At 36.8% G+C, this 24,937-nt stretch overlaps 1 protein-coding gene across 1 annotated transcript; it reads right to left on the reverse strand.

The window, feature by feature from the left end:
• Nucleotides 1-57: 57 nt before the first annotated feature.
• Nucleotides 58-17,892, reverse strand: LOC115432598 (clustered mitochondria protein homolog). The gene is made up of 29 exons (XM_030153507.1): nt 17,813-17,892; nt 17,523-17,662; nt 16,578-16,738; nt 16,296-16,467; nt 15,257-15,397; nt 15,051-15,181; nt 13,008-13,162; nt 12,765-12,890; nt 12,503-12,650; nt 11,976-12,068; nt 10,957-11,175; nt 10,555-10,730; nt 10,163-10,474; nt 9,952-10,079; nt 8,970-9,071; nt 8,786-8,886; nt 8,533-8,685; nt 7,044-7,106; nt 6,691-6,941; nt 6,534-6,618; nt 5,642-5,795; nt 3,376-3,515; nt 3,199-3,279; nt 2,942-3,067; nt 2,554-2,675; nt 1,810-1,903; nt 1,568-1,702; nt 1,412-1,485; nt 58-1,001 (listed from the first exon to the last, which is right to left on the reverse strand). Exons 1-29 carry the CDS (start codon nt 17,890-17,892, stop codon nt 875-877), a joined length of 3,990 nt encoding a protein of 1,329 aa, XP_030009367.1. The 3' UTR covers nt 58-874.
• Nucleotides 17,893-24,937: the final 7,045 nt, after the last annotated feature.

Raw genomic sequence — 24,937 nt, forward strand, 5'->3', positions numbered from 1 at the left:
GCGCAGCATGAACTCCGGTTGCTTATGGAGTTAAAGGAAAAAACACACCGTGAAATATTAGTTCAGTACATGACGTTTAATATCATGTGCAGTCATCAGTATTTTTCGGTTTGATAAATGACGATAAACACGCTCGTTATTGAAGAGGTCACATCATTAATAATGTAATGTTGATGTAATTTAAAGACAGAACTTGTCTCCAATTACAGATAAAACATGGATGATATATTGTATCATTATCAACCTTCAAAACCCTTTTATTTCGTCTATAGAAGTAATATTTACAAAAAAGATTCATTCACAGTTTGTCAGACAATCCATCTGAAAAATGGCAATATTTATCTAATTTCCACCCTACATAGAATACTGGTATGGTTATTACTAACTGAAATTACTATTGTCTCTCAACGACCACCAAGCAATTCAGGACACGTGTGGAAAAAGTAATAAATTATGATCGACCTGTATGTACCTAAAGGTCATAGAGATCGACGGGCAGATCACCCACTCTGAACTGTTTATAGCACAACTGTGAAGCCCAGTGGACACATGGGGAATTGCAGGGAAAAATAATACTCTCACAATCAGACTGAATTACCTCTTCACAGTGGTGATCTAAATCTTTATTCTCAGAGCACATTTGAAAAAAAAGAAAAAAAAAGATCTGTTGATGACAACTAAAATGGCTGTAACTAGGTTTACTGAAACAACACATTTTTTTTCAAAATTACACGTCTGCACCTGTCTGTTACGGGGACATAGTTGTTTTCCAAACTACGCTAACCGTTATTCAGTCCACTAGGTTGTGATTTCCCATTGTCTGTCGATGTCTGACTGAACACAGGTGTTTATTGTAACCGTCCTAGTTCAAAGTTCAGTGCTGTTCCCCACTGTTGTCAGAATTCAAGTGTCTTTGCTTTAATAACTGTTTTTCTAGCTCTTCCACTTGAACCTTCTCCTTTCCTTGAAACTCCGTCCTCAGATCTGCCACTTCTTTAGCACTAAAGAGACAGACATAAGAGGAGAGCGACAGAAGTAGTCGATGTGTAAGAAAGTGTAATTTCAGAAAATTGAATCACCTTTAACATTCACCTTTTAACAGAATAAACATCAGAAGAGGTGAACATTATAACCATTGCATTGACATATAAAGCAATTCAACAATTTCAATTAAAAGATTAGTCTGTCTCTCAATATTTTCCAATGACTTGTCAATGTTAATCCTAATTTATATGAAGATCTAAAACAGATCCCAAATGTATATCTTCAAACAGCTCACCACTGTGTATATGTGTTTATCTCTGGGATATATTGACACTATATTCATGCTTTAAAATGCTTGAAAATGTGTTGTAACTCTTGACTAGGTGTCTATTTTTGTTGCAGTATTTTACATTATTTTCCATATTACCTGAGAGGAATGAGAATGATCCCACAGGTTAGGTTGAGTTGTTGAAGGATTGTAGCAAGGTTTGGTGATGTAAACTAGGGGGAAAAAATCTCAAATGAGGTACAATATAACTGTTCGATGGGTATATAAGAAGGTTTTTATTTTAAGTGTGCATACCTTTGGAGGTGGGACACAGGCACCAGGTGTGTTACTGTAGATTTGGTTGATGACTTTCTGAAGGATTACCGCCTGCTGAGTGAGACTCTTTAGATACTCTGAGCTTTCCTTTGTTTTGTCGTGGCTGTCACCAACCTTCATTTGAACAACAGTGAAGTCTCTTAGTTACAACCATTAGACTGCAGCATCAAACATTATGCACTGACTAGCATGGCATATACTGGTACAATATGAAAGCATACTTGTCTTTTATAAATTGAAAAAGCCTCTTTCTCATGTTGCAGTGCTGATCGAAACTCTCCTTTACTCTCCAGCATAGTGGCAAGAAGATGATGACTGCACAGAAAACAGACAAGGCAGTGAGAAGGAGGTTTATCTAAAGAAAACTAACCAGAACAGACACACACAATTTAGTATACCTATTTATATTTGATCTAAAGGTTTCTAGTCATTCTGTTGCATTGTGTTAAGGATTATTATAGTTATGCTGAGAGTATAATATTTTAGTGTTGAAAATATTCATCTTAATTATATAAGTGCACTGACTGTACAGTTAAACAAACATATGAATTTGCTCACATGTTATTCCTCTGCAATACAGAACAACTATGTGTTCTTTTCAGCTGTTAGCCTGATGTTCTACTGGTTTTAAATAAGTCACATCTATCAGTGCATTATAGCATTTTACACAGCAATGTGTTTCTGTGTCTTTTCTTAGATCATATCTTTAGATATGGGATTTCTAAGGTTTTTTCACTCAAATCCCCATAATATGACAGTTTTTTCTTCTTTTATATTGTTTTTAATCTGCACTGAAAATGTGTCTATTATATTTCAGCTTTTGTTTGGTCCAATGTGTTCAGTGTTAAAAAGAAATCAACTCAATTATATAGCAATGCTTGCTCACATTGCTGATATATCTATATCTATATCTATATCTATATCTATATCTATATCTATATCTATATCTATATCTACTCTTTTACCTGTGAGCATGTTTTAGCGACATGGCACCATGGTATTTTGAGGTTAAAATTAAGGCATTTTGTAGAAACTTCTGGGAAAGCTCATACTCCATCAGTCCATGAAGCACCAGGCCCAACATACTCTAATAGAGGAGATGGACACATCATCACACAGGAGGGACAGTGGCATAAACAAAACTATGTAACCTAGTCAAGAAATGGATCAAAAAGTCTTTAATTAAAACATTCTTTTATACTCTCTATTCTGCTTTTCAGCTGCAGTTCTATAAAAGGTCAGAAGTGGATAGTTAAAGGATAAAAGACCCTGATGTTGTCCTTATATTACCTGTTGATAGTAGAGAAAGGTAACTGGACTAAAGAACAACGCTGCTGCTGAGGTGTCACTTACATCCAGAAGTGCGACCTGTGGATGGTCTTCTCCACACACAAGCAGAGTCAGGTACCGAGCACGATACAGCAGCTGAAGAGAGGTGGAGTGACGGCCTCCAGCAAAACAGTATAGAGCAAGGTGAGTCTGAATCACACACAGATTAACTCATCACTACCGGTGCAGACAGCAGGAATATTAAAATATACCACTCATAATAAAATAAAATGTGTTGGACTGATATCTGCTGGTGTATCCAAGAAAAGGTAAAAACTCACATAGTCTTGAATGGTCTGTGGGTGGTCTATCCCTTGCACTCTTTCACTACTCATGACAGTCTTTTCCTGGTGGCTAAGAGCCTGTGAAACATGGAGGACAGAGGAAGGCTCTGATTTAGGAAAGATCGCAAATGAAGTGTATAATATTTGAAACTTTACTTATTATTTATCACTTACATCTGCGTAGTCACCCAAGATGTAACTGAGTCGTCCCAGGAGACGCAGACAAGTGCTCACGTCTTCATGTAGGACACCGCAAATGCTGCTGAAAAGAGTCATGGCCTGGCTAATCAGCTCAAAGCCATCTTTAAGAAGGCCTATAAGCAAACATAAAACACCAACAATGAGTGTAAATACAACAACTTCTGCTCACATCACCTCATTCTGTTTGGATTAATCTTTCTTCTTTTTTTTTTTTTATTTAATCATTCTTTAACCAAGAAGTCACTTGAGCAAAAAATCACTTTGAGACCTGGCCAAGACGGCAGACGAGTCAATTTGAAATTCATAAAATAAAAAATGAGATGTGCACGTAATAAGACAGAAAAACAACAGCTACAGTGAAAACAAAGACAGGAAGAAAGGAGGCAAGGTACACGAGACAAAATGAATCCCAAGGAGATAAAATCCATAAATTGAAACAGATTCTTAAGATTATTCCAACACTAGGGAGTAAAATAAGAGAATTCTTTCAAGTCCTGTATAAATCCAAGGTAGTTTATATAGCAGCCACGTTGAGTTCTGACAGCTATTGACAGATGACAGAAAACTGTACAAATAAGAAATGAGTTTACAGCTTCGTAAATACAAAGTATGCAGATGATGTTGACTCCCGTCTTACTCCTGCATTAATGTGTACATGTTGCATTTTACTGCTGTACTGATCTTTAAAGTTGAGTTACTTTATATACTGTTGGTGGTTTAATGTACCGTAATGCATAATATTCTATAAGATTAGGATAATGTTTATATTCACTGATCTATTTTAACCTATAAAGACCCAGCTTACTTTTGTGCCAGTTTCCAAATGAAATTTTCTCTATATCTAACCTGCCTTAAGTGATGTATCATGATTTATTCATCATGTTTTCCTCCGTATTTTGTATTTGGTCAGTATAAATCAGGTATTTTCCTGTATTTAATTTACTGATCATGTAGATGTTCATAAAAGTTCAGATTAAAGTTGAGGGTTATTATATCAGAAACCGATAGAACTGAAGACAAAATAACTATTTCAGCCAAATCTATCATTAGCTGAACATAAAACAAGTGTCTTCATCCATGATCAAATTCCATGGGTTTTACTGGTGAATTAATGTTGTAGAAGATGACGGTGTTTCCAAATTCACTATGGAGCCTCTGAACGTCCAAATGGGTCATATTTGATGACCATGAAAAGATGACAAACTGCATTTTACACCAATTCTTTACATGTATTAATAGGATTAGTGGATCAACAGGTATTAAACAGTTACATCAGTAGATGGTTTTGGTCACCGGTGGATGTTTGGGTCTTTACGGGTTAATGTATCTCTAACAGGTCAACTTTTCACAAGCTCAGAAGAACAGTTTTCAGTTTTGTCAAAATGTACTTCATTTTTCAATGATTCCGAAATGAGTTTATTCATCTTAAGAGGCAGAAGTCATAAATCTAAACAGTACCAATATGTTGCTTCAAGGTGTTTAAATGACTTTTGGAGACAATGGACAGTGAGTATTTTCTATTCCAGTAGCTACAATGTGATATTAATAAGATGATGCCACAGATGACTGCTTCAGTACTGCACTCTCTTATACTGTAGGTGTTTATTTGCAAGTTTAAGTACACATATAGTTTCTTATTTTACTTTTTTTTCTTCTTCCATTTTTTTAAATTATATCTTGTATATAGAATTTGTTATAGAGACAACATCTACCGGCAAAGAATTCCTTGTATGTGTTTACATGCAAAAGATAATTCTGATTCTGATTCATAAAAGGTAAAGGGTTGGATTTAACTAAGTAAATATGTGTTTCAGATCCTTCTCTGGATAATTACTGCAGGGATTAATATATTTCAGCTGCAACAAGTTCTTTAAACCTAACTGGTGCAGTGAATAGCTTCTCATTTCTTAAGGTGTCATAAAATGGACAATGCCCGGATTCATGTAGCTAAAATTCTTAAGAGTGGTTCAGGGAGCATGAGACATCATTTTCACACATGGATTGTCTACCACGAAGTCCAGACCTGAGCCTCAGTGAGAATCTGTTGAGAATTGGATGTACTGAAGAATGCTTCACACAGTGGTCTAACTCTACCATCATCAATACAAGATCTTGGTGAAAAATGAATGCAACTATGGATGTAAAATAAACAATGTCATGGCAAATGTGTCCGGTTATCAAAGCCAAAGGCGGTCTGATAACATATTTGAGAGTGCATATCAGAGTATTTGTCACTCACCCTGCTGTACTGCCTCCTGCGCTTGTTGAACAAGCTGCGAGGCATCTGTTGTTGTTGGTTTGAGATGTTTCACCACAGGAAACATGTTGACAATGTCCTCCTCAGCAAACACTGGCCTGTGTCGAGACTCAAACGCATACTCCCTCAGTTGCACCTAAACAGAGAGAAAGAGAAGGGGCACAAGGTCTTACACTGTTTAAGTGAGTGAAGAGGATGGTTTCTGTATAAAGCTGCATCTACAGAAGGTGAATGTGGAGGAAACTATTTAAGTCTAAGGGGTCTATTGTTTTCTAAAGCAACAAAGTGGAAGTGCTGCTGGGTCTTCTTGGTGATTATCCACTGGTGCTCTTTGGAAACTTGTGGTGTGTCTTACTATTCGGAGTCCAAAAAAAAAAAAAAAAAAAAAATCCACATTACCATTAAAGATTGCAAAAAATACTGTAGGATCTGTGTAAAAATAAAATGCCTTTTTTACTCCCTGGCAATCATTTAAAATACAGCCAATGTGTTGCGACCTCTGGTCTTCATCAGGGCCTTTTTCACCAGTGAGTTACACACCTAAATAAATAATAAATACAAAAAAAGAAGAAGAAAATGAAATTTAAAAAAAATATAAAAACAAATTATTAATAATAAAAACAAGATAAATCTAAAAAATAATACAATTAATAAAACAAATCAAAATAAAACAAATATAAATTAAAAAATAAAAATAATAATTTTAAAAAAAACACACAAATTAAACACTTAAACAGTGAGTGAAGAGGATGGTTTGTGTATAAAGCTGCATCTACAGAAAGTGGAGGTGGGGAAAACTGTTTAGGTCTAAGGGATCTATTGTTTTATTTAATACATGAATGTTTTATGAAGACAGGTATGCTGGAAGTCTGACCTGAATGCCTGTCTTGATGGATATCTCTCTCAACAGGGAAATCCTCTGGAGGCTGTGAGTTTCTATGACTTCATCTATGTTTCCACTGAACACAAAGAGAAGAGTATAGTGTAAAATCCACATAACCAACAGACACACACTTGCCAGTCACCCACACCTTTGTATGGTGCAGTGGTAATAATCTTCTGCCTCAGTCCTGATCCGGCTCCACAGCTCACTGGAGGTCAGTTTAGCCCAAACAGAGTCTGTCAACAAGGCCACTCGACTCCCGTGACTTCGTCGACGTCGGCTCCTGCGACGGGTGAGAAGCTCATCAGAGCAGGACTCGAGAAAACCAGAGGAGGAGGAACTCAGGAGGCAGTTCAGGAAGTGACTGACGGCAGCAGAGAAAGCTGCAGGTTCCACATCCTGACAGAATACAGGAAAGATATTACACCATTTGAAGACAGAGGCCGGTGTGTTACATCTGAATATTTAGCATCAGACTTGTTGGAGCATTCTTTAATTCACCTGTAAGTAGTTCCTGAAGATGTGTTTTGCACTTCTAATGATGACTTCACTGATAGAAATTCTCTGTGAAGGAACATTTGATCATTTAATAAAGACACAGATATACAGGTAATCAGTTCTGATTTCAAACAAGTGCAAAAAATGTTTGATTTAGGCATTAATTTAATATCCTAGGACAAGACGAAATGTGTTTTTGCACAAAGAACTAACAGAAAAACCCTGTAGATTGCCTGAACTGAACCATTTCAATGAAGTTGGATGTTGTGTCAAAAACTAATCATAATAGTATGGGGAAAAAAAACCCTTTATTAACTGCTGCAAACAAAACTAATGCTTAAGCAGGTATATATCATATCAGGAAGTATTCTTTACATGTCTTTGGTATGTCTAAAATTTTTACTTCTATTTGAAAATTAAACTTTATCAAAATGATTTAATAGTGGGTTATATAAGAAAATTCCTCGTTTGCAACTATTCTTATGACTGCATTACTTTATCTACTATGACATTATTGAAGCCACACCAATCCTTTTTTGTTTTTATCATTTTAAGTATCTTCAAAGCTGAAAATAGGTAATCAGTTTTTGGCAGATGTTCACTTTTGGCTTGACAGGGGCACCTACTAGTGACATCTGCAGCAGTGACATGGCTTTGTACTGAACTCATTCTGCTACTACAGTGTCATTGAGAAACCTGCATTTACATGGACTGTCCTGTTTGCTCTGCTGTTTCTTTCTTTTTTTTTTTTTTAATAATTATTTACTATCAACTCAATATCTACACACAAAACATATTTGGGGACCTGATATCCAAAATGTATGTTTTTGGATTACTTACATTTAACATTAGAAATATAAACTAATACAATGCCTATTTTATGTGTTTTACAGACAAATGTTCAACAAAGGAATATTAAAAGCTTGTTAATGTGACAACTGTGCAATCCAAATAGATGGATAATTCATACGCAAATAAAAAATACAGAAATATTTCTGATTTTTTTATTTTTACTCACTGCACTGCCTTTAAGTTCAAGAATAAGATAAGATAAGATAAGATAAGATAAGATAAGATAAGATAAGATAAGATATACTTTATTGATCTCCCAAGGGGGAAATTCAAAAGTACAGCAGCACATACCACATACATAGGCATTAAATACAATAGAAAAATAAAAATAAAATTGTTAAAATGACTGAAACTGATATGAGTAAAATAATAAATAAATAAATAAATGAAGTAACAAGTGTGAAAGAAGGTGACATTGTCAGTCGGTGAGATGCAGACTAGATTCAGAAATGTGTTTAGAGCAGGACGCAATTCAGGCATAACAGCCAAACTGTTTTCTACACTAGCAAATTTCATCCTGATTTTACCTACATAGTGCTTTAAGAAATTGTGGGAGACAGTATAAAAGTAATATCAGACACAGGAAGTTATGTTGACTCACATTTATTTAATGTGACTGATCATGTTTGGAGTAAATTACCTGCACATGACTGAGCCTCCCCCTCTCCTCCACCTTGTCCAGCTGCTTCAGCAGAGTGCCAAGGTAACGTACGTTCACACCCCGCTGATGCAGCACCGAGGTCAAGGTCATCCCATCCATTGGCACCGCTGTGTAGTCCAGACAGTCCTTCAGCTACCACAGACACACATAATAAAAAAAAATAACATAATAAGCTTCACAAATGTACTTAAACATTAGACATAAGAGGGTACTGGTCATCTGGACATCTCACCACTGCTGGAATCTGGTTAGACAACAGAAAAGCTGCTGCATCCCATAATAACTGTTTCTGCCTCTGAACCTCCTCAGCATACTCAGGGGGGAAGCGGACACCTGCAGTAAAAACACACATTTAATATTAATCAGATTTTCTTAATGTTATTGACTTTGTGTGTTTGTATGACTGCAGCTGATACCTGGGGAGCAAACATCTGGATTGAAGCGGATGTCAAAGCAGGAATCAGTCACTGATCCAACAGCCTTACAAGCTTCCATGATCACACTTTTCTTCTGCAAATCTACAAATAATAATAAAACATAATGTTGTGTATAGAGTTGAATTTTCAGTGGTTGATTGTTGATTGGATTCCAAGAAAACAAAGAAAATCACAGAAATCTACTTCTTGGCTTTTTCAATATATATTTTTCAAAAATTTAGTAGCCATATATTTTTTCCATTATATTTTGTTTTATTTGGGACATTCTGCTTTTATTAGACACAAATAGTGATAGAGGACACTGATAAAAGAGATAGAGATTGAAGATGAGGTGTAAAAAAAAGTTCCAGGCAAGTTTCAGGATTTAAATTTTAAAGTTATCATTTCACTTTTCTTCTCTCCTTTTATGCATTTATGTTATTAATAATAATAATAATAATAATAATAATAATGGATTAGATTCGTATGGTGCTTTTTTGGACACTCAAAGCACTTTACATTATTGACCCATTATTCATGAGCTCTCACATTCCCCCTCTGGTGGTGGTAAACTACACCTGTAGCCACAGCTGCCCTGGGGCAGTTCGCTCCTCCGACCACCACCAAACATTCATACACCAGTGTGAGTGGCACTGGAGGCAAGGAGGGTGAAGTGTCTTGCCCAAGGACACAACAGACTGACTAGGACAGAGCGGGAATTGAACCGCCAACCTTTCGGTTATTGGACAACCCATTGTACCTCCTAAGCCATGGCCGCCCCGTGCCAGGTGGCTTCTGCAAAAGTACTTGGAATCAAAAAATAACTATTGAAAACTACCTGACTTCTGCTCTGACAATGTTCCCAAACTCTGAGTTGGATTGGTTCTTCTATCAGGACAATGCTCCTGTCCTCAGCTAGGTCCATCTACCTCCTGAGCCACGGCCACCCCAGCTGTGGTTTTATCTCTGGGTCTATCCTCACCAACTTCCCTCAGCCCTGTGTTTTCATCTTCAGACTTCTCTGCTGAATCTGCTGCCATCTGCTGCCCGTCAGGACATCTTTCCAGCTCTCTGAGCCCCTTGGACACCATGCTGACATAGAGTTCATAGCTGCAACAGACCACAGAGGATAAAGGAGAAAATAATCTCAGTTTCTGTCAACAGCTGCACATCTGTATTAGTAGATTAACCACCTGTGTTGGATAAAGGCGTCTATCAGCTCTGGTCTCAGACTGGCGAGTCTGTGACCACTTCGCCGCGGGTAACCAAACTGCTGACAAACTTTTGGAACCTCCTCTTCCACCTCTTTTGTCACTGAAATCTGCATGTTAAGATCTGGGGGTGTGGTCCGCAGCAGGTCCAAGATGTAGGGTCGTCCATCATTTCCCAGGATGCCTTTGGTTTCAATGCCAGAGCATAAATCCACTGGGCTGTTGTTGTGATCGAGCACCTGGTGACGCTGGATTTTCAGTGGTTGACATGTTTTATTCAAAAGCTCCAGAAATCTGCAAGTAAATACAGCCCTGTTTGATATTTTACTCATAAAGAATACTTGAATTTATTGTTTTGTTTGAGCGTGTGTTACCTGGGGTGTGTATAAACTGTTTCTCCGTAGTCATTAGAGCCATAGACGACACTCTGTTCCTGATTTTTCTCCAGTAGTCCAGGAACTATTGTTTGGGCAATGACTCGTATGCCACGGTAGTCTATCACTGCAGTCCCAAGTGTGTGAAGGCCTTTTATGTCAACAGATGCATATGCCTGTAGCAGAAAACACATTTTCACAGTTTTTTTTTTTACTATAATTGCACTATCCTGTATACTTTCTTTTTTTTAATAATTACTTTATTTCAAGTGGCTAGATTAAACTTCAACTACATTTTCTTTATGAAAAACTTCTCCTGACCTTTAATATACACAAAAATGTTTAATATTGTATAACAAGCAGTTGATTATATATGCAGGTGTTTTCTGTTGGGATCCCTACCTGCACTCCTCTCAGGTCACAGATGGCAGCAGAATGAGCTGCAGCGTTTCCCCCCAGAGGACTGTAGTGCTCAGAGACGTCAAACCCCAGGCTGAAGAAGATATTGTTCCAGATGAACATTTGCAGGTGAGGTGCCTCCCCTGGGTTTAATGGCACAACATTACCGTCAACGACTGCCACAGCACCTCGAGTCGCAGCACAAGCGAAGTCGCTGTTGGTCTGAGAGAGAATTGAACATCATGGTGTGTCAGTTCAGTGTTTGTAGACAAAGAGCAACATGATCTTATACCAGAGCAGTACAGAAGAAATAGAGGAGACTGAGGATGCTTCGCACATGTACACCCCCACCATTTACATACTTGTACTTTTTCTTCAACATTATACTCTTAACAGTACAAATTTGAGGTATTTGTACTTGACTTAAGTATCTCCATTTTATTCAGCTTTGCATCAATATAACTTTTTGCCTTTTTTCATCCGTTTGTCCAAATTCTCATCTGTTGTAAAATGAGGGATAAAGTGTTGCTTTATGAGTTGAGGAAATTTTTCATCTTAAGACACATAAACTAAGCATGAAGCTAAAAGCAGGTTTTTTTCTGAGCTCATGAGATGCATGGTTCTCACAGGACAGCAACACTAAAAACTACATAATATCTATATTACACATAGATATCTATATGATATGAAACATAGCTGTAGAATAAACAACAGAGCAGTATATGAAGTAGTTAGAATGAGTTTAACCCAAAACATAAGTGAAGTGCAGCATACACATTATGTAGCAGGAAAGAGAAATACATCATATACTGTATATAATAGTAGAACCCAGACAGTAAGTATTTTATTATAAATAAAGATTTTTTTAAGTACATGTTACTGAGAATACTTACATACAGCATGATATTAGAACTTTTGATTTATGGGTTTGTAAACTTCTTCACCCACTAGTGTTTTACCTGCCTCTCCAAACTTTAAAATCACCCATGGAGTGCATTACAGGACAGTTCTTAGGGACTCACCTTGAATATACTCCTGTCTCTATGCAGACGCTCCTGTAATGAGTCCTTTGGAAGTTCTCTGCTTCCCTGCAGCTCCTCATTCCAGTCACGACTCTGTGTTAAAAAAAAAAAAAAAATCGTAATAAAAGTCACTGATGATCTCCATCATCATCAGTGAGTCTCAAAAGTACAATGAAACAGCTGGATTACTCTGGAAATATGAGCTCTCATGCATGTGGCATATCTTCTCTTCATTATTACATTACTGCATATTTAAGACAGGACAGAGTTCACTATATAAAGGATGACATTTAGTGTTCTCTGAGGTTACAAACACATCACAAAATGAAATGTGCAATATTCCAGTGAATGAAGGCAATATGAAGACAAATTGTATAGGGTGAATTAGTTGAAGTTTGGTGAGCATGGAAGCAGGTTGAATGGATACATTCTTCTAAACTACACTTACATCAAAGTGATGTAAACTGAAGATATAAACTTTAAGGCAGAGATGAGATTGTGACCAGATGTGACTCTGAGCCCTCTACCTGTCCAGCTGTGTGCTCGTCTTGGCCCATGCGGCTGGTGTGTGTCTCCTCTGCTCTAACTCCATCCAGGATGTGGTCTCCTTGAGGAGCGGTCCAGGTAAACAACTGGAAAGATGTTGCTATTCTCTCATAAGGGTGTTGCTGAACCCTGGTCGACAGCAAGCAACAGCAACATTTCACTGTATCACTCAATAAACAATGAACATACATACAGTTTACGACAAATTCACGTCACTGTTTTTGAACCTGATTATTTTCTTACCTTTTTTTCTGCAACATGCTGTAGTTTTTCCTGAAGGCAGGGCTGACCTGGCTGAGAAGCTCTACCAGAGAGTGGCAAAGACTTCTAGGTACTGCAGGCTTTGGGTTGAAATTGAAGGCAGTTGATCTGGAGAAGACAGAGCACGGTGGAATATCAGCTCTATTTAATATGTAGAGGGGGAACAAAATGAGAAAAAACAAAAATCAATCCTTTTGATTTATGGAGATTAAACATGTTATTTACTGGTTGATGTAAAAACCACGTGTAGAGGATGTGATGTTGAGCTCTTTGTCTTCCATGGTCAGGACATTGAGGTACATTAGGTCTCCGTGCATCTTCCTGTTTCCTGGAGGAGGGTTCCAGTTGCTCATGGTCAGAACCCGGAGGCACTGTAAGGGCTGTTGACAGCAAGAAATACGCTCATAACCTCCACTTTAACCCTTTAAACTGCCATTATAACAGGCCACCAAGGTGTCTTCATGTTTTCTTTGCAATAAGTGTCCGAAAATGTCGTTTTTGACAATTCTTTTGCACCGTTGTTTTCAGAAAGACCTTTACTTTCAATATCATTCCATTAATTATCATTATTATGAATAATAAATGCTTTAAAACAGTGTGTTTTACAATAAAAATGGACCAGAAGTTTTTTTGCATATTTATTGTCAGAAACAACTGTAAATGTCTATAACGAAACTTTTGAGATTGCAGAAATAAAATTTGAACTGTTTCACATCAGCTCAGACATGCTTTTTGGTCTTGAACATTCAGTATCTATTTTATGGCTTCATATTTGTTGTTATTCCTGGTGTTTTTTTAGCCCATGTGGAAGTCTCTGAAGCAGTTCCTTTCTACTTACAATATAGTCCCACATTGCTGCTGTAAAGTGTTATATAGTGTCCAGAGAAGCCCACGGTCACAGGCTTTCAGATGCCATTTGAATTTGTGAATAGTGCAAATAGTTCAGGAGTTACAATGTGTGTGTGTGTGTGTGTGTATGTATGTATGTATGTATGTATGTGTGTATATATATATATATATATATATATATACATATGTATACACAGGGTGGGGAAGCAAAATTTACAATGAACATTTAGTTGTTTTTTCTCAGCAGGCACTACGTCAATTGTTTTGAAACCAAACATATATTGATGTCATAATCATACCTACACTATTATCCATACCTTTTCAGAAACTTTTGCCCATATGAGTAATCAAGAAAGCAAACGTCAAAGAGTGTGTGATTTGCTGAATGCACTCGTCACACCAAAGGAGATTTCAAAAATAGTTGGAGTGTCCATAAAGACTGTTTATAATGTAAAGAAGAAATGACTATGAGCAAAACTATTACGAGAAAGTCTGGAAGATACTCTTAAAGAAGAATGGGAGAAGTTGTCACTCGAATATTTGAGGAACACTTGCGCAAGTTTCAGGAAGCGTGTGAAGGCAGTTATTGAGAAAGAAGGAGGACACATAGAATAAAAACATTTTCTATTTTGTCCATTTTCTTGTGGCAAATAAATTCTCATGACTTTCAATAAACTAACTGGTCATACACTGTCTTTCTAATCCCTGCCTCAAAATATTGTAAATTTTGCTTTCCCCACCCTGTGTGTATATATATATATATATATATATATATATATATATATATATATATATATATATATATATATATATAATTATTTATTATATATATTTATTTATTTATTTATATTTTTTTTTAATCAATTTTTTTTCCATAATTCAAGTTTTTATTGGAGTTTTCACTTGGTACACAACAATCATACAATGCTGCTTAATGTTAACAAACAGGGCTTCTATACATACATGAAAAGTATCAAAAATGCTATAAAGTGTGGAAGTTCCCAAGAAGAAAAAAATAAAATAAAATAAAATAAAATAAGACAGATAAATAAATAGATAAATAAATACTAGAGGGAATTAGTTCTGCTGTCATCCTGCTGACTGCCAGTCATACTTATGTAAGACCAGAATGGCTCCCAAACTGGTGTTGTGGTCCCAACCCTATTATTAAACTTATGAAGCATACATTCATATGAAGCAGTCTTCATCATCATATTTACCCATTCTTTAAACTGTGGGGCTTTAGGGGTTTTCCAGTGTTTAAGAATAATCCTAACTGCCATTGAGACTCCAACCATGATAAAAAATGCAATATTTTTTTATGTAAAGTGCAAAATATAGTGCAGTGGTTAAAGGGGATATATTTATCAGCTGGTTCTATACTATATTCTGCAAGTTCAAAAAATGAAATTCCCTCACCTTCCAATCATCTCTGATTGGCTGCAGAGGGGTAAGAGGTCGGTCCTTGCATCCAGGGAGGACATATTCAGGTGGGCTGCAGTCAGTACAGCCTCTTTCAGAAGCTCGCCCCTTACCCACACTTTCACAATCTAAAGGGGCAAATGTAAGGGTCACAATTGGAGGATGGCTGAAATGCACAAACAACATAATCAGTTAAACATTACCTTTGTCTCCTTGAGTGAAAAAGTTGAAGTAAGACAGGGAGCTGCCGTTTAGTCCATTGTACGCATCTGTGGGGTCGAGGCTTTGCAGTAGATCTCTGACGTGTCTCAGATGGAGACGAGCATCACGGATCGAGTAAGAACCTGGAACATGATCAGAAAATATGCTGATAAAGTGCTATATATTTTCTTTCCAAAGTGAGGAGAGCAAAGAGAAAGATTGCTCTTGTTCTAAGTGTTCAGAGGAGGATGTCATAGAAATCAGATAATAACCTAATAAAGCTACAAAACAAAGAATAAATCTAAAATTAGAAAGGAAAAAGTGGTATTACTAATATGCAATCTGTTGATAATGCTGAGACCAAAAGTAATTTTACTGTCAGTTTAAAAAATGTTTTTTCTTGCTGAAAGAAAACTGCGCAAAGTTTTTTTTTTTTTTTTTTGTTTTTAAATCTGCATTGACTATACTATGTTGATACAATTGTGGAGTCATGCTTATAAAAGAAACTAAACTTTGTGTATCATTCTGTATTATGCTTTGTAATAAATGCTTTTTTCATGAGCTTTGTATGAGTCTACAGAATGACTCAGAAAAATATGTGAAATATCACCTGCCTCTTTTCCTATCACACTAGTAACTATAGCACTGGATCAATGCTGGAATTCATCCAAATGTTTTCAGGATGAACTCAGAGCCTGATAAAAAAGAATGCTTTTTATATGTATGTACAGTGAGATGGAATGAAACATGATTGCTAAAACATAATTTAATTTAAAACACTCCCTCTATAAAGATATTTTACTGTTAGGAAATAAACATAATGCTGCTTTACATAAACCTCTGTAGTGGGAGTTGAGGATTTCACTGGCAGGATCTGTTTACCTCTTTCCTTACTCTATTTATTTATCACTCTTTTCTACACAACCTACATCATCTCAAATTAAAAAACAAACTAAAACTAAGGTGAAATCAAAACCAATGTAACAACTAAATAATAATAAAAACTAATCAATATTTTTAAACTGTAATAACTCTGGTTACCCTCCACCACCTTGATTACAGCACCGTCCTGAAGGCCCTGAACACAGCGCAGCTCTGTGAGGCTGTCGAGTACAGAACCCCCCAGCTGGAGCGAGAAGCATGTGCGATGGCAGGTGATCTCATGGTCCATCAGCACCTGGTGTAGCTCTGCAACAAGCATCTGACCAGACACCTACGAGTTTAAGACAAAGAGGAAGTGTGACTGGGGTGAACTGGAAAGGCATATATTCAGTAGATGTACTGAAATCTTAAAAAGAATGAATAACAATAACACAGCAGGACCTGAAGCTCAAAGCTGTCCACTCCAGGAGGTTGGATTCTCACAGAAAATCCTGTCTCCTGAAGCTCAACTATGTCACGGATGCTAAGTTGCTTAATTTTGTCGGTATCGGGCTGCTCAGGGCCATCACTGTCTGACTTTTCTTCAGTTTGAAGAGGAGGTGCTGTTGATGACAGTTTAGAAACAATAAGTATTGAACCGGTAAAAGACTGTAAGGCTCTAAATATGAAGTAAATAAATATGAGCATACTCCATAGCACAGGTGTCAAACACGCGGCCTGGGGGCCAAAGGGTCCCTTGGGATGAATTTGTGAAATGCAAAAATTACACTAAGATATTTACAATCCTTTTAGTTCAGCTTCCACATTCAGACCAATTCAATCTCAAGTGGGTATGGCCAGTAAAATACTATCATAATAACATAAATAATGACAACTCCAAATTTTTCTCTTTGTAAATATAAATATTTTCATGTATTTACACTAAAATAAAGTATAATTTTGCAAAAAATGTAAATAACCTGAACAAATATGAACAACCTGAAATGTCTTAAGAGAAGTAAGTACAATTTTAACAATATTCTGCCTGTTACTAAATGTTTTGTGTGTTTGTAGATCCACTGTGATCTGTAAGTTCTAATGTACATGTGTAAATGATAAACTGAGGCAGAATATTGTTAAAATTACACTTATTTTTTCTCTTTGTTCATGTTATTCACATCTTTTGAAAGGATAGTTTGCAGATGTAAACCTTTTCATAATGTAAATTTACTTTTTTCGCTCTAAACAGAAAAGTTTGGAGTTGACATTATTTATATATTATTATGTTATTATTTTGCTGGTTCGGCCCACTGCAGATCAAATTTAGCTGAATGTGGCCCTGAACTAACATGAGTTTGACACCCCTGATCTACAGAGAACACACAAGCACAAAAAAAATATATACACCTTTGACATGTGGTGCTTCCAGAAACAATCTGTCGACTAAAAACAGGGTCATTTGTTTGGGTTCAGGCCCGGTGTCCTCTTCCTGAAGAAAAGCTGTCCCCAAATCCAAAACACACTGCTGACTAGTATGGTTGTTTCCCCTTTTGGAGGGCAAGTGGTGTTCTGGCTGTCAGCCTGATCCACACTGACCACAGACTGGTCTATGTTCTCTTTAGTCTGGTCAGTATCATATCCAATACAATCATCATTCTGGTGAGGAGAAAGCCTCCGTCTCATCTGTGTGGTCATACTGTTTACATTTCGTTTTTGTGTGGACACTGTCATCCTCATTTTTTTCCATTTGTTCTGACACCACAGTCTTCTGCTCCATCGGTTCATCATCCTGATGTTTTGTCAGGTCTGTACAACATTCAGCAGGTTCTAACTCTGATCTTTCAGAGGTGTCGTGGGTCTTTTGTCAGATGTAAGTCTCCTCCGTTGTGCCATCAGGTCTTGCTCCTGCAGAGAATCCTCTCATCTGTCCTGGTTACCAGTGTGTTCTTCCCTTTCCATCACATTCTCCTGTGGTGACAAAGTGTGATGCTCTGTCAAGTCTACATGTCCCTGAGAAGCAAAAGTGTTGTGTTGCTCTTTATCATTATTAACCCCTCTTAAGGCAAGTATTTTGTTCTTCTTGGAACAGATGTGTTGAAAAACTGCTGCAGATCTGTTCTTTTTCAGCTTTTCTTGCTCAGATTCCTTGTCTTCTTTTACCTGGCACATGTAACTTTTCAACCGCACATTTCAGGATTTAATAGATTCTTCTGTCTCTCTGAATGTATTTTTAGTAACAGTTTGTAATCGAAATACTTCTCAGATGATGCAAGTGCCTCTAGAAGCACATCAGCCTCCTTCAATCCTCCATGATCTTCACAAACAAAGCTACTATTGTTTGTGTGTGTATTCTCTCTCTGGAACTTCATTGTTGAACATGAGTCTTTCTGTTTGCGTCTGAACTTCTGCCTGAGACTCCGTCTGCGTCTGTACACCCATCACAATCTGCGTCTCCGCTTCAGTCTGCGTCTCCACTTCAGAATATCTTCTCCCTCCCCATTCATCAGGTCTGTCTTGTCCTTCACCTCCTAGCTCATCCACCCTCCTTCCCTCTCCTCCTCCGTCCTCCTCCTCCTCAGACACCCAGCAGACACACCATGGGCTCCACCAGGGCCATGTCACCTCCGAGGTTGCTGCTCAGGATGAGATCAGGAAACAGGAAGTGTTCGGGTTCCAGGGCGGGGTTAGTCTCACCCGTGGAGATGGTTAACAGATCGTCCTCCAGGTCATCGGGCAGTGTCAGGGAGTCACATTCGCTCCCTTCGCTGGAGAGCAGAGGGGATCTTTCGGCTCCACCTTGAGCTGATGCATCTTTACACTTGAAGTAGTTTGACAGTGTGTGACAGCACTGAATCACGTTTCCCATGGTGCCTCTGTGCTCACTAAAGCAGTGTAGATATGCAGGTGACCTATAGGGAGAAGAGGCTGCACAGTTACTAAAGCACAAGGAAAGAAATTCAACAAGATCCTTAAGAGTAACACAATACAGCTACTCATGATAACATACTGACCATGATCACTGATAAAAAAATAGCTCCACCCACACATCTGTGAAAGTCTTTCAGTCTCATCAGTTTCCATCTCACCCGTTTTACATACAATCTGTGCATGCATGTGTGAAGTTTCTGGAATGACTACAATCTGACAAATGTGATGGCAGAGACTTTTGGAGCGGGTGTAACAGTTTTGATAAATTAGGAACCACTTTACCTAAGGAAAGTTGTGTGTGCACAGCTATGGTAAGTACAGTAGATCAGAAAAAAAGCAGAACTACTCTAAACTGCACTGAATCTAGAGAAGAGTACATACCAGAGGCTCCCAAAGTTTGTCAGCTCAAGGTCTGAAGAGAAATTTGATGATTGGACTCAAACATACCAAAAAAATCTCAATGATTGTACTGATTCTTCCATTCTTAACACTGCACTGTAATAAAAAAAAATACTCAAATATTAGTAAAATGTCTGAATGTTACTAATATAAAAGTACAGTTTTATAGTAAAGTGTTACTGGCCAATCCAGTGTATTTGTGCAGACTGACTCTTTGGATGTTTTATTATTATAGAACATTATTTTGTTGTGTTTTTACAGGAGGATTTTAATGTTGTAGATTATACCACTGGCTATGTTAAAAGTTAGCTGTAGTACACCACCTACTTCTTTACTGGAAATCCGCAGCATCCTCCTCCAGCACACAATGGATTAATGAGGTTATGTCCTTTGTAAAAGTAGAGAAAATTAGATATTCAAAACAGGGAAACATGAACAAATTCTACAATAAATGGCAACTGTTTATGGATTTTTTTGAGACAATGTAATTCCCTTCTTTTATTCTTTTATTTTCACTCAGTTTAATTTAATTAATTTAATTATTTTATTTATTCTTTTATTTTTTTCTGATGTTTATGTGATCAGTTTAATTATTTTACACAGACTATGTCTTAGTATTCTTTTATTGTATTGTTTGTCAGGTTTCATCGTATTCGTTCTTAAAAATATGCAAATCTAAATCTAATGGTGTATACAAACATGGTTGATGCGGACATAAGTGTGCCCTGGGTATATGTAAGGTAACTTTGTTCCTCTTGTATACACATCAATAAAAAATATGAAACAGAAAAGTTAGCTGTCGTACTACATCGAATCACATCATTTTTTATGTTATAATTTCCAACTGACTTAAAGTTTAAATAAATGTAGCACACTTAACATATGTCTCTCTGATATGTAATGGAGTAAAAGTATCAAGTAGCATAATGCATGTCAAAATTCTGTCTATGTAGTGTTTGTTAATAGAGTTGTAAGTTGTACAACTGGAATTAGGCAAATTAATCCAATGACGAAGTACTATTAAGTTCTTTTTTGCTCATGTGTAGATTCAGTAGAAAAGGTTTTTAAGTTACGTGCAGAAGGTTTAGGATGGAATTGCAGACACTGGACAAAATATTCATGTAAATGCTTCGATTAAAATATAATCACCTTAACGCATAAAAACCCAAACAGCCACCAGTGACCAAAACCATTTACTGATCTTAAATGATGAATAACTTCTGATCCATTAATCCTATAGATACATGTAAATAATTGGTGTAAAATCTAATTAGTCATCTTTTCATGGTCATCAGATATGACCCATTTGGACGTTCAGAAGCTCCATAGTGAATGTGGAAACACTATCATCTTCTACGCCCTTGATTCACCAGTAAAACCCATGGAGTTGGATAAATGACAGTGGATTAATGACACACTTGGTTTATGTTCAGTTAACGATACATTTTCCTGAAAAAGTTACTTATTCTTCAGTTTTCTCTGTTTTGATATAATAACCCTCAATTTTACTCTACGCTTTTAAGAACATCTACATGATTACAAAAGTAAATATAGGAAAATACCTGATATTCAGGGAAAAAACACAAAATCTCTTAAAAACGTTAAATATAGAGAAAAATTAATTTGGGAACTGAAACAAAAGTACCACTGGGTCTTTATGGGTTAAGCAAGAATTGTGCTTTTATTATCTGTCAGTGACCTCTTTATAATAGACATTGTGGTCTTCTTCCATTGAGTCCACTATGTCTTAACAGTAGTCAAAAAAGGTCAGACCACATGTTGACTCTACAAGGAATGTTTTTTTTGTTTTGTTTTTGTTTTTATAAGCCACTGTACGTGATAATGGTATTTTCCTTTGGCTGCAAACCGCAACATCACCACTAAAAGTCACTAAATTCTACACACTGCACATTTAGGTCTTCTGTTATCTGTAGTAATGCTTCTAAATATAACCACAGAATGCCTTTGTTATAGTCTCATGTGCAAGTATGTGTATTATGTTTGGAATGTGTGTGTGCATAAATGTGAGTGAGCTTAGAAAACAGCTGATGAACGGAAGTGCTACTCCATCAGTATCACCTCTTGAAGTGAATTTCAATGAAAAAAAAAATCAAAAAAATCAGAAACATGTTCATCATGTATGGAATCCAAAAACAAACATCTTCAGGACAAGTTAAGAGTTAAACATGCTTGTGAGTTGTGTATATTAATTTTTAGAGCATCCCAGTGGGCTGATACTCCAAGATACTGACACCAGATACTGTTTACATCTATATACATATCAAATTCAGACAGCAATATCTGCATATATGTCACAAACAAAGAAAACTATGGAGTAGTCCGTGTGGAGGCCCTACCATCAGTGGTGAGACAGGGTGAGACTGCTGGTGTCTGTCATCTCCTCTAGGCTCCTGCTGTTCATCTTGTTAGACCACAGAGCTGAGTTTCCCAGGCTTTCCTCTGTAGCAGCAGGCTGCCCTGTCCTTGCGTCCACGGTACACAAGCTGTGTGTCAGTGTATGTGTGTGTCTGCCCTTCATAGGTATAGAGCAGCTGTGAGCTCTATTCTGTTCACGCACTTCATACCCATCCAAGTCCAGAAGAGGGCAACCTTTCTTCTGCTTATGATGTAACTTCCTGTATCCAGACCAACCCATGCCATCTCTATCTACCTTGAATGTGAGCACGTGCAGACAGTGTAAAAATAGTACCAGTACTATTTGGCTGCAGTGAGAATGACACATGACACAGCATGCACACACACCAAGTCTTGGTTATCAGTTTTTTTTTCTGTCTCTTTTCCATTACGCACTTTTGGGTAAGAGCTGAAACGCATCTCACTGGTTGCCATGGCAGCACTGCAGAGATGCATTAACATTCTGAGCACGGTCGCCAAGACAACTGTGGGAACATTCTGGAATGGGACGTTTGCTATAGAGACGAGAGTGTACACGTAAACATCAGTCTGAAGCATTTTGTGTTTGTGTGGTAACTTTCACACCTTAAATGTTTTATTCAGTTTCACACAACTTATTATTTTTCTATTTTGTTGCATTTATCATGTCAAGTTTTCTACTGCTATCTTTTAGTTATATTTCATATTTTTACCCTGCCCTCCAAAGGGGAGGCAAGGGGTCATGTTTTCAGTTCGGTTTGGTTGTTTGTTTGTTTCTTTATTTATTAACCCTAGCAGCAAAACTATTGGTTGAATTCAAATGAAATTTGGTTTGTAGATTGCCAGTGACCGAGAATAGATCTCATTACATTTTAGCAAAAGTGGGTCAAAGTTCAAATCTTTAATGCATTTTTAAAATCTGTTTTTTTCCCTTTACTTATAATGGGCAAAATTTCAAATGTCTGTAGCAGCAAAACTATTGGTTGAATTCATACCAAATTTGGTTTATAGATTGCCAGTGACCCAGAATAGATGTTGTGTGAGAATAGACAATGAGTAGATAGTTAAATTTTTTTTAATGAATTTTTTAAATTATTTTTTCTTTTCCCATTTATTTATAATGGGAAAAGCATCCATTTTGTTTCAATTTACTTCAAACTTGGCACTAACATAGAGGCAATTGATATGTTGACATCAGCACATGCATATACATGATGACATCAGCTGAATCGATGCCAAAATAAGATACAATATGTGTGGGGCAGGGTTTGTTGTACCTGGCACCACTTGCTTACTGTTTTTAACCTAGGTTTTATTCCACGTTCTAAATTCTTATTGGTTATCTATCATCTTTCAGCTGCATCAACCTGTATGAAAGGTGTGATACAATGACTAAAGAAGAAATATAAGGTGACTGATACAAACAATCAACACAATGTGTGTTAAATGAGCAATAAAGATGAATAAAAAAGCTTTAGCAGTAGCTGGTACTTGTACAGGGAATACTGATTTGTGACCTCTTAAACCCTGATCTCAGCATATCTACAAATGTTTTCCATTGATGTAAGTTATTACTCTGTCCTTTCCTCACTTGCTTTATCGCTATTTATCACTAACAGGATGGATAAATGAATAGAGTATTTATGTGTATACATTCTGCAAATATTAATATCATTAACATTATTAAAAGTGAAAGTTGCACAATAACTTCCAGTTATTAAATGATTCAGCAGCAAATGACAAAAATTTTAATTTCCAATTTTCTTCAACTTCTTATTTCATCTATGTTTTCAACTTTTCACCTGTTTTCTTCTTACATGTTCATGTTTGGAGGCTAGATGATAGTCTACATATAAAAAAAAGCTCATTTAATCCTCTAATCTACATTTACCTCTGCATATCTGCATCATTCAGGGTGAAGCTGCAATGCTAAATAAATCTGTAAAATAGATCCAGACTACCAAAGGCCCATGACTTATTTTCCTTGACTGCTCTGAAACCTCTGCCCTCTTTGCTTTAGTCTTGCATCTGTTATTTATTTATTATTTATTTGAGGATCTCAAAAATTCATCATTGCTGCTATAACCAACCCACTGCTTATCTTAGTGATAATACAGTGTGACTTTGCAGTGGATAATAGAAATCTATGTACAGGACCATCCAGGTATCTGGGTTGAAGAGTTAAACCTTGTGCTAAAGCAGGTGGAGTACATCCCTTTGTGTCACCTAAAAAATCCACTGGTCATTGACTGCATCAACCTTCAGTAAATTCAATTAATTAATGTCAGTTGTGTTTTTGTTGTTTTTATGCCATTGCCATCAATCAAATGCTAGACAGGATGTGGTTGCACTGCCCCCCAATGCTAGGATTTGACCATGGAGATGTAAATGTTGGGTGTTTGGGCTGTGACTGAATATCTAGTTTCCATAAAATTAATCTGCAACCTTTTTGACTAATCTCTTAGAAGCCAGTCATATTGCAAAACCAAAAATCTCGGCACATCTTTTGCAGTTTCTGTTTATATAAGTGAAAGCCACTTTCTACTGCACATCAGATGTAACCACATGGGGCTTTGCAAAACTGTTACGTATTTGCCACTGTTTTCTGAAGAAATATGACTGTAAAATAACATCCATGTCCCACATTTGTATAATGATCACAAAAGCAGTTAAAGGTGCAATGAATGCCATTTACTGGCAACTAGTGGTGAAGTTGTAGATTGCAACCACAGAAAAACCTGCTTCACTGTTCTCTACAGTGGCCATAAACCATATGAACAGCCCATGTTACAGCCAGTGTCTGCTAGTTTGGGAGTATTAACCTTTGTATACACCCAAATACAGTGTGCAACAACACCCACTGTCAAATGAAAAATAAGAAGAGGAAGTCCATTCTCAAGAAACATGGCTTTGGAAATAATCTACTCCCTCTGTGGATATAAATAGGGGATATAAAGAAATAAAATGGCTCTTAATTTCAGGAGATTATAAACCAATGATTCATGTATATATGTATATATTATAATGTACTACTTCACTTGTACACACTGAACCTTTAACATTGACCGAACTCAAATAAACAAAATAAACAACACAGAACA

Source organism: Sphaeramia orbicularis, chromosome 14, assembly GCF_902148855.1.
Source record: "Sphaeramia orbicularis chromosome 14, fSphaOr1.1, whole genome shotgun sequence".
In the NCBI taxonomy this organism is placed as follows: Eukaryota; Metazoa; Chordata; class Actinopteri; order Kurtiformes; family Apogonidae; genus Sphaeramia; species Sphaeramia orbicularis.